The sequence below is a fragment of the Scomber scombrus genome, chromosome 11 (assembly GCF_963691925.1).
Source record: "Scomber scombrus chromosome 11, fScoSco1.1, whole genome shotgun sequence".
Lineage (NCBI taxonomy): Eukaryota > Metazoa > Chordata > Actinopteri > Scombriformes > Scombridae > Scomber > Scomber scombrus.
In genome coordinates, this window is record NC_084980.1 from 26,613,908 (window position 1) to 26,629,331 (window position 15,424).

At 38.9% G+C, this 15,424-nt stretch overlaps 3 protein-coding genes across 3 annotated transcripts; 1 reads left to right on the forward strand and 2 right to left on the reverse strand.

Moving 5' to 3' along the window:
* Nucleotides 1–382: 382 nt before the first annotated feature.
* Nucleotides 383–2,794, reverse strand: LOC133990496 (gamma-crystallin N-B-like). Its single transcript, XM_062428828.1, has 3 exons — nucleotides 2,277–2,794; nucleotides 1,726–1,871; nucleotides 383–607 (listed from the first exon to the last, which is right to left on the reverse strand). The coding sequence occupies exons 1-3, from the start codon at nucleotides 2,439–2,441 to the stop codon at nucleotides 472–474; spliced, it is 447 nt and encodes a 148-aa protein (XP_062284812.1). The 5' UTR covers nucleotides 2,442–2,794; the 3' UTR covers nucleotides 383–471.
* Nucleotides 2,795–4,352: 1,558 nt separating this feature from the next.
* Nucleotides 4,353–6,023, forward strand: ly97.3 (lymphocyte antigen 97, tandem duplicate 3). The gene is made up of 4 exons (XM_062428831.1): nucleotides 4,353–4,438; nucleotides 4,738–4,807; nucleotides 5,245–5,367; nucleotides 5,731–6,023. The coding sequence occupies exons 2-4, from the start codon at nucleotides 4,759–4,761 to the stop codon at nucleotides 5,835–5,837; spliced, it is 279 nt and encodes a 92-aa protein (XP_062284815.1). The 5' UTR covers nucleotides 4,353–4,438; nucleotides 4,738–4,758; the 3' UTR covers nucleotides 5,838–6,023.
* A 761-nt stretch (nucleotides 6,024–6,784) lies between these two features.
* Nucleotides 6,785–12,934, reverse strand: rheb (Ras homolog, mTORC1 binding). The gene is made up of 8 exons (XM_062428829.1): nucleotides 12,654–12,934; nucleotides 11,661–11,732; nucleotides 10,218–10,285; nucleotides 9,963–10,045; nucleotides 9,776–9,832; nucleotides 9,621–9,668; nucleotides 9,183–9,264; nucleotides 6,785–7,615 (listed from the first exon to the last, which is right to left on the reverse strand). Exons 1-8 carry the CDS (start codon nucleotides 12,703–12,705, stop codon nucleotides 7,523–7,525), a joined length of 555 nt encoding a protein of 184 aa, XP_062284813.1. The 5' UTR covers nucleotides 12,706–12,934; the 3' UTR covers nucleotides 6,785–7,522.
* Between the last annotated feature and the right edge of the window lie 2,490 nt (nucleotides 12,935–15,424).

Sequence of the window (15,424 nt, forward strand, 5' to 3'; positions counted from 1 at the left end):
AAATGGCTATCATCATCATCATCTATGTTGATGTTCAGCGGTGTCCATAATATTACATGTAACTCGGTAATGGATCTATTAGTATGGGGAAAAGCACGGCTCGTAAAGGTTTTGTCGTCATGGTTGTATAATAGAAAGCAATTACCTGATTCATAGCCTCTAGCCATTTCTACAATGGAATGTGATGTTTAAGTTGGGTGTTTCACACTGGCTGAGCATAAACGGAGGGGGGGGGGGGGGGAACAAATGGAAATAAGATTGAAGATAGTGTCGGATCACTACTTTTATTTCAGGCTTTTGAAGAAATCAGTATAAAAAAATAAAACAACAAGCAATTCTCAAACATTTTTCTTCAGTTTTTATTAATTTACAGCCCCACAGAGTCAGCATGAGATTACTTGATAGAGTGGTAGTGCGTTTTTCCTCAGCGGCTGATCTCATTCCTTCAGTCACATTGCCACCGACATACTTTTAGAAGTAGTTTGCCACCCTGCGGACAGACTGGATGTTGGGGTTCTCTGCCTGCCACTCCATGTGGGTGCTGTAGTTTCCTCTCTCCACGATGTACATGCGGCCACGGTAGTTAGGCTCCTCATACAGAACCCAGCTGTGTATTAAGAAAAAGAAAAATATATGAATTAAGAATATAAATATGCAGAATCATATCTATTGTAAGTCAGGAAATAACAAGTAAAGGTTATGACATATTTCAGAAATTGGTCTATCTGACTTGGCTTACATCTAAAATGAACAATCAGGGCATGTTCATACTTACGCTTGCCTATATTTACTATGCAGATAGTTTTGGTTTTATTTGCCCAATTTTGTTTGTGGTGCTTAAAACTTTAATACTTTACTTAAAGTCTTCCTATTAAGCATTTATAAACAGTTATTAAATGCTTTATAACACATTGTAATTTAGTTGTAAGCAGATTTTATAAAATGTATTTGCCAAAAACTATTTCTCCTCATGTGGACACACCTAGGTGGTGGTTGGTGTATAAACAGATAAAAATGACAATATAGTAAAACTCAGATATAGTTATATGAAATATCTCTTCATAGGAGAAGTTATATTTGCTGATAAGTACTGTAGATTAATGATTTACTAACATTATGCTTTTATATCATATTACATAATGTTATTTATTAAACGTCTCTATACAGCACCCAAAGTGGTACAGATTTAATCCTAATCAATGTCTAGGTTATCCTGAATAATACACAGGCCTATTTAATTCTGAAAACCCTCAAAACTCTTCGACCTGTGAATGGTCTGGAGTAACAGGGACACTGTTTCTGGATAGATCTGCTGCTGTGTTAAAGCTTTTATAATCAGTTCTTCAATGGAGGAGGTTTAACGTCCTTGGTTCGAGTCCAGCTGGGGATTTTTTTTTTTTTGTGTGCATTTCATCCCCCTCCTCCTCCCCCCCCCCCCCCCCCCCCCCCCCCCCCCCATCGTGTCTTTCCCACCTAATAATGGGGAAAGTTAAAATTCCATTCATCACCATTGTACTGGGATGGGGGCCAATACCTCATAGATGAATATGTTGGCTACTTACCCTTTAACGATTTAGATAGGGTCACACAAGTGATCAATTACACATAAATACAGTCCATCAGTGAATTACAGTAAACTAAAATAGTCAAGCATAAGTCTTATGTTCTCCACACTGGTTAAGTTAATCAAATGTTAACTATCCCTTGCAGAGATACTGTGCATACCCTCCATCTCCATAAACCCTGATGGAGTTGACAACGTTCTTGGTCAGGCCACGAGCCTGCAGGAATGGACAGTCATCGCACAGCTCCACACACTGTCCGGCGAAGTTGTCTCCCTCGAACAGCTCCATCCTGTAGTGCTCTCCATGCTGGGGATGATAATGACATGCCGGGCTCGATGAGTCATAGCAACAATGTTCGTCTTCACCTCACTGCAAAAGCACCAAGGCCTTCTCCTATATGTGACAATTACTGTATGTGTGTTGTAACACTTGTGCCTATAGAACTCTAAAGGTTAAATATATAATGTGTGGGGCGATATGTTAAAGCCCACAGTCTGTGTCTGAAGTGCACTTAATGTGTGATTTTCTTTCAGCTGTCAGTGTCAATGATGTGAAAACCTGTAAATCGCTAATTTGAAATTATTCTTACTCTGATTCGTCTGAAAAACAGATGAAGCCACACATATGCCACTCCTGTCTGGCTTTGTTTTTTTTTTACCAATCAAATATTTGTCTGTCCCTGGGGTCTCACACACACACATACAAACTTACCATCCTGATTGGCCTGCAGGAGCCCATGTGATCATTATGGGCATTCCAGCGCTGGAATTCAGGGTACTCTCCGTGCTCCAGAATGTACTGTTGGCCCTTGAAGTCTGGGTGGTCAAAGCAGACGAAGGCCCCGCTCTCCACACGGATAGAGTTGACCCTGTTCATGAAGCCGCGATCCTGGAAGTTGTCACAGTCGCTGCAGATCTCCAGCTTCCTCCCGGTGAAACATTTCCCCTCATAGAACACAATCTATTTTTGCCAAAAACAGCCAAGATTAAAATATTAATCTCCCAACAGAAACTTGTACAGAAAGTGAAGTTTTTTTGGGGGGATAACACATAGAAATCATTCAAACATGCCCTCTGCCTCTGTTAAAATATCAGCTACATTGATGTCTTTGTGATGCCTTTGCATTGACATGTTGGTGATGTTGGTGGTGGTGTTGGGAGGGTTGAACTGCTGCATCGCACCCCTTTGCTGTGGTACTTACCTTTCCTGAGTACTGAGACATTTTTCCACTGTTAGCTGTTCGACACTAGTCACACAATCTAAGAGTGGAAAAATTTGGCCACCCAGATATATATGGCGGACAGAGAGCATGGTGGTATCGCGAGGCTGAGGCAACAAAAGCACAACAATGGGGGGTTTAGACATTTTGCCTCATGGACAGTTTCCCTTACATATGCCAGTGCTGATATTGGAGTTTGGCTCTGGAGGGCGGAACAATAGGGTTGAGAGAGATTTTGCTTTGATTGGGCTTTGAGGGTGATGTAGCACTGAGTCGCGGTTGCAGAGTAATATTTGGGTTGTGTCCAGGCGAGGAGGATAACAAACAGAGGGAAGGTTAGAGCAGAGGTGAAAGGACAGGAATTGAGGAAGTGTGAACAAGATGTCTGGTTGGGCGAGTAACTGGGAACATGTACAAAATAATGAGGTGTGGTCCCTGGGTCTGAGTTTTGATGGCATCAGGCTGAGATTCCTCACTCACAAACAGATTTCCCTCTAGCATTTATTTTAGGAACCTCTCTGTTGTTGTTCCTCTGCTGTTGATCCAGAGAGGATCCCTGGATCAGTTTAGACCTTGACCCATGAAAATCCGGGTGGAGACACTCAGCCGTGACATCAAAGACCTCCAGTTTTAAGGTTAAGCAGGCGGAGCAGGATACAAAACAGATAAAACCTGTTTTCCATGACAGCAGCCCCCTCTTTCTATCTACAGTAGAGATAAAAGCACAAAATTTGACATTATTTATTGCACTTGAGTCGACTTTTAGAGATAAGTGAGTAGAACAAAGCAAACCTAAATTGCCGTGAGTGGTGTAAAACATTTGCCTGACATGGACTTTCATGTAAGCTCATTCATGTCAGTCCATTTGTTCATCAGTTGGTTTATTTGAGGTTTCTGGCTTCATCACTGTTTGTTTGGGGTTTTTCATACAGACTAGTTGCATCAATACACTAAAAAAATGCACTAAAAATGATTTCACAGTGTAACATTTACTGCTGTATTTTTTAAGGAAACCATTCTTGTACTTGAAGAGTGTTTTCAATATGTATTCTGAACTGTAACATTTAATGAAGATAATATTTTTCTGCTGCACTAAAGAAAATCTTTTTGTGGAGCATTTTTGTGTATTGGCAGTTTCATTCTCCTGCATAAGACTTATGTCAAGTGCCAGTTCAAGTTATTTCAGACTTTATGCTTTTCAGACTTTAGTCTATTGAATTCTGGCGCCGACGCTCAATAAAGAGCACTAAGCCAAAGGTATCAAACCGTAAAAGGGTCAGACCCATTCCCCTAAAGCAAACATACTGTACCATAGACTGATATCCTCTTGTCCTCTCAAGGTACAAATTCAACTAATACAAATCTTTATTTTAGACAAATGCATACATAAATATTTGCAAAAGTCTCATAAATTATATAGAGTTGTGGACAAAGGGTGGACACTTCTTGCATGATTCAGGCATTGGGAAACTCTTAACTCCTGGACACAGTGTACCCAGGGCAAGTGAGGTGCTAAGTATATAGACTTAATGGAGATACACCACTTAAATTGACGTTACCATGACAGGACAAAGTATGAACGGGTATAAAAGAGGGAAAAGTCGATGAATAGGTTTCAGTTATTGGCTTTATCCGAGACAGACAAACCAGCAAGGTGAGTACACGTCAAAATAGCTCTTTGTTTTTGATACATACATTCTCTAATTTGCATTTTCTTATTCTGTGTATTTAACTTTTTCAATGCTTTAAATGTCTTCAATGTTTTCTTTACATTTTTGCCATCACATGTCAATATCAGTGTGCATGTAGTGTGGTGCATGTTTAAAAAAAATCATCAGATAATCAGCTCTACAAAATAGACTAAAAAAAGAGTTATGTCTCACATTGATTCACACTGAATGCTGATAGCACTGCACATATTGTTTCATCAAATCTGTGCTTTATCTCTCATAGGCTGCTGCATTGAAAAGAACAATGAAGTCGTTGGTCTTGGCTTTAACCATCGCCCTGCTGTTTACAGCTGGTGAGTCTGTCACTGATTCTCCACTGAATAAACACTACCTCTGCTGCCGTGCAACAGGGAGATCTGATTTCACCTTTTATTAGTCCTCACTGCTCACGAGCACAGTCTTAGCGGACCTCTTAATAACTTAAATGCATTTCCGCCCCTGTTTTATAACAGATAGTAGGAGTCATAAAGATTAAAGTAATTATGCAAAAACAAATGACTTCCTTTGAAGGAAGAACATCATCCTCTGCAGCTCCATGCACATCTTTAACGTCTAAGTAGATTTATACAATCCTTACGAATAACATGCAAATACTAATTGCCCCAGATTAGATTCTTGCACGGAGCATATCAACCATAATAGGATAGAATTGCAGAATTTAATCAGATACACATGCACACAATGACTGAATGAATTTTTTTTTTTTTTTTTTAAATCTTTCTGTTCTCAGGTGAAGCTCTGGACTGCCACCGGTGTATGTCCAAAAAGGCTGGAGGAACCTGTGAGCTCACTGTGGAGACCTGTAAACCAGGGAAGGACGGCTGTGCTGCTGCAAGGTTCCTCAGAGAACCATGTGAGTATCTCACCATACTCAGATATTTATTAGACTGGATCATTTATCAGTTATTCTTTCATTACAACATGAGCAGCAGAATAGGTTTGCATTTTTAAAAAAATGACTGAATTGACTCCTGACAAAATTGCAATGCAATGCAACTAAGTATCATCTTTGTAAATCATAGTGAAGTTAAAGGAAACATTCACTCAAGTAAAGAATTGTAAAATTGTAAATGGAAAGTCATCTGCTTGTCAAAATGTTTGTTGAATGTTTTTGAATCATGTGACTTACTTAGAGCAGGCTGGTGCTTCAAGATGCCTCAAGTTTTTATGTTCAATGTCAAAATTTTCTTTCTCTTTTTTTTTTAAACTTTCCTAGTTGGCCAGTTCCAGCGATGCATGGCTATGTCAGACTGCGAGATGTTGAAGATGAATTCATACATCAACATCAAGTGCTGTAGCGATGACATGTGCAACACCTATTAAAATTCAAAAAATAATGTTAACATCTGGACAAAAAAACTGTGCTAGAGTACCTTTGAGCAAGGCACCAAATGACTGACAGTTTGTGGCTCCTTCAGGCAATGCCCGGCTGTGATTACATGAATTTGAAGAAGCTTGTTCCTCTGTAAAACTTTTCCTCAAACAAATTAAAAAAGTTTTAAAAAAAGAGCATATGCGTGTTCATATTTTTAAGCCTGGAAAGAATAACTGGTTGTTTCTTTTAACTTTTAACAGCCAAATCAAATCAGTAATGAAGCCTGCCTCTATCACACTAAAAATAGCAGGAATCACAGGATTCATGTTTATGAAAGATGTAGAAGAAGAGACTTATCCATACTTTCATTCCCAACAGGTTGTTTTATTGTAACAGTGCTTTTTCAAGTCATCTTAAAAAGTATCTCAGGCTGTTCCCAACAAGGATGAATACAACTGGACATACTTAAACACACCAGTTTTTTAAGCGTCTCCACTGGCTTTCTAAAGTTTTTAAATATTCCTGCTTGTCCACAAATCTCTCATTAGTACAGCAAAGGAGCACAACACAGCTCTGGTTGTCTTACGCAATATATGAACCCTGTTCATGCAGGTATTTGTTTGCCGTCTGCTAACTGTTCCAAAGTCAAAAGAAAACACAGAGAGGCAGTATTTAGGTCTTATGCAACAAAAAAAACTGGAACACACAAGACTGGAGTTAAACGTTTATGCTCTGTATTGCTTCACACTGAATTAGTAGATCATTATCCACCCTGCACATAAATCTTGCACCCTCTTCAATGTTGTTGTATCATCTTACATTTGTGCTTCTGTTGCATTTACTACTATGTTTTTATCACTTCAGTACAACACTTCAATTTACATTTGAAAAGTGGGAAAAGGAATAAGCTCGTCCTTATTACATTATCAGAGCAATAATCCACACTCAAGCCTGCTTTTACATAACCACTTTTTGCTTTAATGATTACAATCAAAAACATTTGTACAACATTTTCAACATTAGAAAATGGATGCAGATTTTTTGGCTGACAGTAACTGCTATGAAAACAAACTGAGGGACAGAGATGTGGGTACTGCGTGGAGACGAAGTAGAAAAAGAGTTATATATTGGAGGGACCAAACAACTGGTGATGTATCAGAAGAAACGTACCGTGTTTACTTATCCATTTTTCGGAGCATACGCATGGCAGACATGACATTTCTCTTATCTCGTGTTATTTAAACAGATAATTGCTTGTTGCCTATATATGGGAGCTGCATAATGGGAAGCAAAGATGCATCAAGCCACTACTATCTCTGGCCTTAGTCACGGTTCGTCGTCATTACCGAGCACAGGGGAAAAACATTTTTTCTGATACACCTAAATGATCTGTGTTTTGCATCAGTGCCAAGGACAGAGATGGAGGAGGGGTGGATTGTGGGAAATATAAGACAAGGGAACCACCACTCATCCTTTAAATCAAACACACAAAGAAAAACAAGGATGACAATGGGGAATTGGAAATACTGATAAATAACAGTGGAATCAGAGCCATAAATAGACAGTATTGGATATTTAGGACTCTGTGGGGAGAGGAAGGGGGTGGAGTCAGCTGAGGTGGAGGAGAACTGGCAGCTAGCCTTCAAGTAACGGGATATCCCAGTGCAGTGTCCTGTGTGTTGATTGGGCGGCTCTACATCATGGAGCAGGACGTTTTTCCTGGCTGCACGCCGCCGTCCATCTTCTCTGCCTCCAGGATCATCCTCCGGAAAACCTCCACAGCTGTCTGTGAGGGAGAGATCGAGACACACCCACAGTACACTGTCACATGCCTCAGTCACACACACATTGATCCAGTGGGGCCTCGCTGGCTTTAGCACAACACAGAGACGGGGTTGTTTTTATAGGCATCTAGCAATACTGATTGCTTACATGATTTGAAGCAGATAAGTAGACATCCTGAACATAAAACTTAGATATGGTACGAAACACATCTGACAGAAAATGGACAGAATTTCAAGTGTTGCACATTTTGCATCTAAAGCATAATAAATTAATGATGCTGTATCTTTGAGGCTGTGGTGGATACACTTTTTTACTTTCTTTTTTAGCCACTAGGGGGCAGCGAAACAAGCTGTAAACACTGACTATAATATTATTGTGTTATAAAGTTGATACAGTAGCTTATTTACACATCCAGCAGGAACATTCACACTCTTGTGTCCAACTGATGAAATCTAATATTCACTCTTGTGTTTTAGTTGGTTTGTGGTGGCTTGTTCTCCACTAAATCCTTTCTCATTAGTTGTTAGGTATTCTACTATGTTCACCAGCTAGTTGCTAACGTTGTCTTTGTGCTGTTTAGTGCTGGGCAGACAGCTAATTTTTTGCTGAAAACGGCTGTCTGCTGAGGCTACAAACAATGCTTGTGAGAGTGAACCGAACAGTACAGTCGGAGGCTTTAAAGCAACACAATGAGTTAAAAAAAAAAAATGTTAAAATGCTTTGTGTTGCTGAAGAGAAAAAACCACAGAGTCGGGTAATAATTCTCTGTGGGTTCATCGCCATGACTGCCTCCTTTCATATAACACACCCATTGTGACCCATTGTGAATATAAAAACATTCAGTACAGCAGCTTTAAATTATAGCTCTAGTAGTAGCTTCAGATACTTTTTAATAATACAAGTTCTATAACTTTACTTGATATTACATGTTTATCAACCTCTGGGGGCTGCTTTGGGCAGTTACAGTATATTGATAGATATGGGGGGGAGGAACTTATATCTGTTTACTACTCACCAATTAAACTGTTTTATTTAATATATGTGTGCATGCTCTTTAAGCCAAGGCAGCAGCAGAATACAAATTCATGGAGTGGATAATGCTTAAAAAAGGCTGCATAGAAATAAAATAAAAAGAGCACTCCAGCAATTTACTAATAAAGTCCATAAAGTTGTAACAGAAGCTTTGATATCTCCAACTTTACTCCCTTGTATGGGTAAAGCTCCAAAAATACTAAATCCTACAATTCCCCTAATGCAACTTGACAGAGTCTCTTTGTTAGACCCTCCAGCCCATGACCTCAAATTGTTACACAGATTTTATATTAAACTTTTTTGTAGTTTTTAATCACAAGCTGAGATTAACCTGATAGTTATTTATTTCAGACTCAGGAGGACTCCCTGCACAGCTGCAGAAGAGAACTTTTGTGACTATTTAATCAACAAATTCATGCCAATTAATCTATTATAGCATCAATTAAATATATAAAGATTTAAATGAGATGTTATAAATACGTCTTGAAAAACTACTAAATCCAAAAGCAAGTACCTCCTGGTAAATATGATCTTACCTGGTTCTCTTTAGCAGAGGACTCCATGAAGGCAGCGTTCCAGGATTCGGCTAATGCTTTTCCCTCTTCGCAACTGATTACTCTGAAAATGACAACAAAAAAAACCAACAAAAACAGGAATAGCAGAGGAAGCCGGTCAGTGAGGGTTAAACAATATTTTAGAGTACGGCTGCAGCGTCGATTCTAACCAACCCACAGAGCTCAATTCATGAGAAATTCGCTCTTATTAACATTTACATTGATTTGATCATAAGTAATGTGTAATTGCATGGCTAACACAAACACACTGAATTGTAGTCTTGTGAAGTTTTACATTTCTGCCACCAAGAGCCTGCAATACGATAATGAATTATACAGGAATGATGATGCCTTGACCCATATATACCTATAGCATATATTAAACCTAATGTAAAATGTGAGTGTGCGTTCAGGACGTACCGCTCCATATGTAGGTCGTTCTTGTTACCAACGAGCATAATTGGTACTCTGCATTAGAGGAAGAGAAAAAACGGCACATTGTCATTCATGCATGATATATTTCATACTTCTTGGAATGCCTCGGACAGCAAAAATAAGACGGGAGCGCTACTCACTGAACTTTCCCCACCATGTCCAACAGTTTTTCATGGATAACTTGTACAACTTCAAAGCTAGAAGAAAATGAGTGGAAAGTTTCCTCTTCAGTATTCATATACTGTAAGCTGCCCAGCTCATTAAACAGGACTAAAGAGATATTTTTTGTTGTTGTTGTTGTTTTTAAAAAAAAAAAGGGAAGTTTACCTTTTATTAGATGTAACTGAATAGACCAGAATGTAACCGTTGATGTCTATGGAGTACGTCTGTGGGAAGATAGAGTACTCATCCTGGAAAGAGGGAGATTTTGATACAATTGGTATGCAATGTTACAGGTTTGAAGCAGATTCAAGATCAAATTATGAAAAAAACATTATTATAACAGCACATATTTACATAAGATTAAAAACCTGCTGACAGACTAATAAAAAGTGCTATCGTTCAGTCAGCACTGAGTCATACCTGTCCTGCTGTGTCTACCAGCTGAAGGTGGTACTCTTGTCCATTTATTGTGATCATCTTAGTAAACGCTGCAGTTAAAAAAAAAGACAAATCTGAAATTAACCACTGGAAATGACAAATTAAGCATTTTAACATATGGAGTGAGACATTTCTTTTTAGATCAACATAACAAAAATACACATAAATAGTTGAGCCTTTATCTCTCAGTGTTCAGTCTGCGGATCTTGAGACATACAGTACAAGACACAACCCAGTTATGGATCCATTTCTGGTTGCATAGGACCACCGAGTTCATTCAGTACAGGAATATCAATATCTGCCTGGAGATGGGTCATTTTATCTCCTTGCACAGCCTGCAGCATCTCGCTGATAACGCTGACACTTTGCTTTATGTTAACCATCCAGAGATTATTTATAGATGCAGACCACACACACTCGAGAAACGCAGGATGGTATATGAGCAAACATGTCGGGAGAAAAAGAGAAACAGCCTGAAGGCAAAGTTTAAATCTCCCGAGTGTCTGGGAATATGTGTGTTTAGAATGTTTCTCTTCTTCTGCAAAGCCGTACAGTCAGAGTGCATTCAAGCGAGGCAATGAAATAGATAACAGAAACGAAAGGTCAGTAAAGGTTTCATTCCAACCTAACAGCACACCAGATAATATCTGAAACATTCCTCAAAAGAAAGTTTCTGGTGGAAAGTGTGTATCAGTTAGTGTTTGGACACGTCGGCTTGGAGGAAACACTGCACCCTGCTGGGTAACTATTTAGTCTCATCAGCGATTGTCTGTCAGCCAAATTATATCCAGTATATCCCACAATATAAACTATGGTGACATATTCAGAGGAGGAGTAACACTTTTGATCCATCCTGGTTTGAATGAGTAAAATATGAAACATGAGCTATATAATGATATAAACTGATGTCAAACAGACGTTGATAATGAGAAAGCCTTATGATTATTATAAAGTATGACCACATCTGATTGAAAATCCATACTTAGGTGGGTCATGTGATTAAAACTAAATTATTTACATGACAACTGAAATACGAAAACAGATGATGAAGCTATAAACAACAGAATATTGATTCCAAACATCTTAATAGAGGTTTGGGTATGTATATTTTTCTGCTTTTGAAGTGTAATGGTTGTTTTTTGGTATGGTTGCATGTTGAGATCGTAAAGCCCTCATATTAAATGTACAGTTTTGAACTATGTTAATCAAATTAACCTTATTTATTTGTCAGTTTACTGCATTTCAGAGCTGAGGTGGGTCACCTCTGCCAAGATCATAAAAAATACAAACGTTTATGAAATGCAACATTAACCTCAGGAGAGAGAAAAGCAGATGCCTCAAGAATTGAACCTCAGATAAAGTTTCCTTGGAGGGGAACCCTGTTTGTACATAAAGGTGCAACAAACCACATAATCCCCCACTTACTGTTTTCTATTGTCGGGTCATAGGAGTCAACGAACTGGCCTTCCACAAACTGAATTGTCAAAGAGGACTTTCCTGTAAAATACAAAAGATTATTATGAATAAAGATCCTTCAGAGGGAAGAAAATCATTACAAATGTGGAAAGATATGAGATAAGACCTTTAAAGTTTTTAATGCATTTATCCACAACAGCTGTTCATCAACCATGTTATTTGGCTCAGGTGTATATTCGGCATAAAGATGACAAGACATTAAAAGGGTAAACATATGTGTATTACCAACAAAAAAAAAAAGAACAAACAAATAATAATAATTTATTACACCTGCAAAAACACAAGGCCATATGGGACATTTAGAAAAACAATAGTAGGTAGTAGGGTGTCATAAACACAATACAATTCTCTATGATAATATTACAGGAGTTTTTTGTGCTGGTATGCTGGCTGGGCCTTCACTCGTAGCCTACTATCTGTGTGTGCCATCTTGCCATCCTGAACATCCTTTTTTACCGCATACGGATTGCGCTTCTTTGGTTCGGTTTGGATCAAATAATAGGAAACTGCCCAGTAATCATGCGCCAAATCCAGTGGTCCTTCAGGCCTTCCCCACCACAGCAGGAACTCTAACGCCAGCTCGGTTGGGGTCAATGATGGAAACGTTATCATTGAGTCCGCCAGAGACGAGATGCGTAAAAGAAATATGGATCTTGATTATTCGATGGGGAGGCCTCATATGCCCCCCACCCCCACCACCCCAAAAAAAAACGCACAAGGCCACATCTCACCTGGTGGCGCTCATTCGCCCGCTCCGGGATCCTGCGTGACAGATCCCACTCCCTATAAATTAAGTCTATTATAGGAGGCGTAAACCGCTCTCATAATGGATTTAAATTGACCTGAAAGGCCGCTGAAATCTAGCCCCTGCGTCGCATCCAAAAGGCCCTTAAGGTGTCATCCCACCCCCCTCCTCCTGCACGTCGTCTGATCGGAACTCACCTACGGATCTGTACCCGAGGATGGCGATTTTTCGTGATTTCGGCTGCGGCATATCTCGTTGTGGTTATCGCATCTAGTCCTCGGGGTGTACCGCAACCTCCAACCGGAATGGCATCCAAATTTAAGGAGCGCACAGATTCGACATACAGCCAGCAGATGACAGCAGGGATCCCTCTTTCTTTGCTGAGTTTACGCGGAAATTTTACGTCCACCGCTTGAAAATAATGTTATTTCAGGTCATATGAAAAAGCATGGAGTATAGATCTACAATAACTGCGTCACTCCCCTTTGCAATGTAATGAATTAGTAATTACTGCTCCGCTCTGATTGGATACGCGCGCAGTGAAGGCGGGCGTTGAGGCCCGTTGTAAAGCTCTAATTGGTCGAATCGGCTGTCAGTCAAACAGCAGGGACCGGGTCTTGAAATCTGATTGGTCGATACACGCAATATGACGCGCTGGGTGGTCGGATGCAATGTCATTCACATCTTTAGGGTCAGAGAGCAGGGAAGACGTCATCTTTTTTTTCTCTTCTCCCCCCCCTCATGTACACCCTGTAGTAATTTCTACAATGACATATGTAGGGATGCTAAATAGTATAAGCCACTGTTAAAATATTATAGGATTATCTTACAGATTTCATTGTGCTCAGTATAAAAATCCCCATAAACCCATTATTGAATGCAGTGATATCCCATTAATGTCCATAGAGACATAAATAGAAATGATGTGGTCAGTATAAGCTTACTACACATACTAGCTACATTACAGCAAACATCTGTATAGAAATATCAATCATAAGAGAATTAGGTTACAGTGTGTAACGGATAAAAAAGATGACAATACAATGTGGTGAAAGGTCAATGAGTACATACTGTACCATTGTAAGATAAATGTAATATATTTTTTCTTTCTACTTCTTCTTTACAATATTACTGATATTGTTGTACTTTCTACAGTACTCATCTACATTTATTTTTTTACGTCTATTGCTTATTTAGAAATAAAGATTTTAAATTAGAAACTCACCAGATTATAAAATATGAGGCATTGTCATTGTTAGCTGACCAGACAATTTATCATCAAACTCTATCTGCTGATGAGCATCATATAATATGGTCAAAAGCTCCAGGACATTATTAGGCTACTATGAGATATCTTGAGCTTTGATTGCTTTCTTAAAATCTGTTTGGTCAAGAATAGTAACTTTGAAATCAGATCTACTTCAACCAGCTACGACATCAAAATCGTGCTTACATTTATCCATCAGTAACACCCTAGAAGAGGCCATTGTGAGTAGGCGTACTTTTACTTTTGATATATAACCACACTGTTAGGGCTGGGTATCATTTATAAAATTATGATACCAGTACCAATCCAAGTACCCTTTAAAGAAATACCGATACCAATTGACTATTTCATCCAATACACATCATGTGAATAGAGGCATTAAAAAACAAATGCATTTTCAAAGTCTTCACATTATTAAGACTTTCAGACAATCACGCGTCACATTAAATATATATCATATTTTCTAGCTCTGGGTGCAAAAAGGAACGATTGCAGGTATCGTTTAACGGGAGGCGTTTCGACACTACTTGGTATTGATTTATTTCGGTCGATACCTTAAAGGTATTGAGTAACAATATCCAGCCCTACACACTGCACTACATTTAGCTGATAAAACATCAACATTTCACTCAAATATTCCCTCTAGATAGGTTTAAAGTCATGTATAACACTCTACTTTGAATAAAAACTTCTATATGACATGGAAACAAAGTGAAATTACCTGGTTCGAAAGTCTTAAAACAACAACTACCTCTTCACTCTCATGAAAAAATCTGGAAACTATGAAAATGGAAAGTGGAATAGACACACAATGTGTCCTACTTCACTGTGAACTCAGTGTTTTCAGTGTAGGTGCACTTAAAGCTTCAAGTTTCCACATCAGTCTAGTGTAAATTGCATACTGGACCAGAGTTGGCTTCCAAACTAGTTTTGATGTCACAGATCATGCTTTTAAAAATACGTCTTAAAAACTCACATTTAAGGTGAGAGCAGAGAAACTTTACCCCTTCAGCAGATCGACGTGAAAACAGCCTTCTTGCTTCGAACTCTGCACATACATCATTTTGCACGGTGAAGCTCAAACATCCAACTGAAAGAGTAAAACACATTTTTGACTTGGAGTGAAATGTAAAAGGCAGGACTTTTACTTATAACATACTTTGGCCAGTAGATGTCCCCATAACACCATTTATATCTCACACAATACCCATTGAGAGCACCAGAAACCTATCTGTAAAAGTTCATATAATATTACATATTTCCATAGAAAGATCACATCCCAATTACTTTTTATTTCCATATTTTGCTCCAACTCAAAAACTCATGGAGCCCTGTTTTTAAACTGCACCACACAATCAGACATACTCACTCAAACCCCCCTAAACAGCTAGACAATGTACCTAAATAACACATAAATCAGACACACTACACCCATTACACACATCCCTGGTGATCTCAGCTGATAGTGTACTCCATTATGTTAAAATACCCAGGTCTTAATATAACTCTGGCCTAAAACCAAACCACAGGCATGCAACAATACCATAGGAAGTCAGGCCACAATTAGTGGGTTAAGCCCATCGGCAGACACTGGAATTCAAGACTGGCGTGGTGAAGGTGGTGAGATGATGGGGCTCCTCTTTGCTCTATAAAAAAGACAGAAAGCAAGGGTTAATGTTACTTATGTGTGTCAATCATTCT

Bases quoted from the DNA above. Each gene is read 5' to 3' on its own strand.
- LOC133990496 (XM_062428828.1), bottom strand. From the start codon at position 2,441: ATGAACAGGGTCAACTCTATCCGTGTGGAGAGCGGGGCCTTCGTCTGC. The intron at 1,872-2,276 runs GTAAGTTTGTAT...TATCATCCCCAG, and splicing joins CCTGCAGGCCAATCAGGATG to CATGGAGAGCACTACAGGAT. The intron at 608-1,725 runs GTATGCACAGTA...CTTAATACACAG, and splicing joins AGGGTTTATGGAGATGGAGG to CTGGGTTCTGTATGAGGAGC.
- ly97.3 (XM_062428831.1), top strand. From the start codon at position 4,759: ATGAAGTCGTTGGTCTTGGCTTTAACCATCGCCCTGCTGTTTACAGCT. The intron at 4,808-5,244 runs GTGAGTCTGTCA...TTCTGTTCTCAG, and splicing joins CGCCCTGCTGTTTACAGCTG to GTGAAGCTCTGGACTGCCAC. The intron at 5,368-5,730 runs GTGAGTATCTCA...AAACTTTCCTAG, and splicing joins AAGGTTCCTCAGAGAACCAT to TTGGCCAGTTCCAGCGATGC.
- rheb (XM_062428829.1), bottom strand. From the start codon at position 12,705: ATGCCGCAGCCGAAATCACGAAAAATCGCCATCCTCGGGTACAGATCC. The intron at 10,286-11,660 runs GTAAGTGGGGGA...TTTTAACTGCAG, and splicing joins TGACCCGACAATAGAAAACA to CGTTTACTAAGATGATCACA. The intron at 9,833-9,962 runs GTAAACTTCCCT...ATTTTCTTCTAG, and splicing joins TCAGTTACATCTAATAAAAG to CTTTGAAGTTGTACAAGTTA.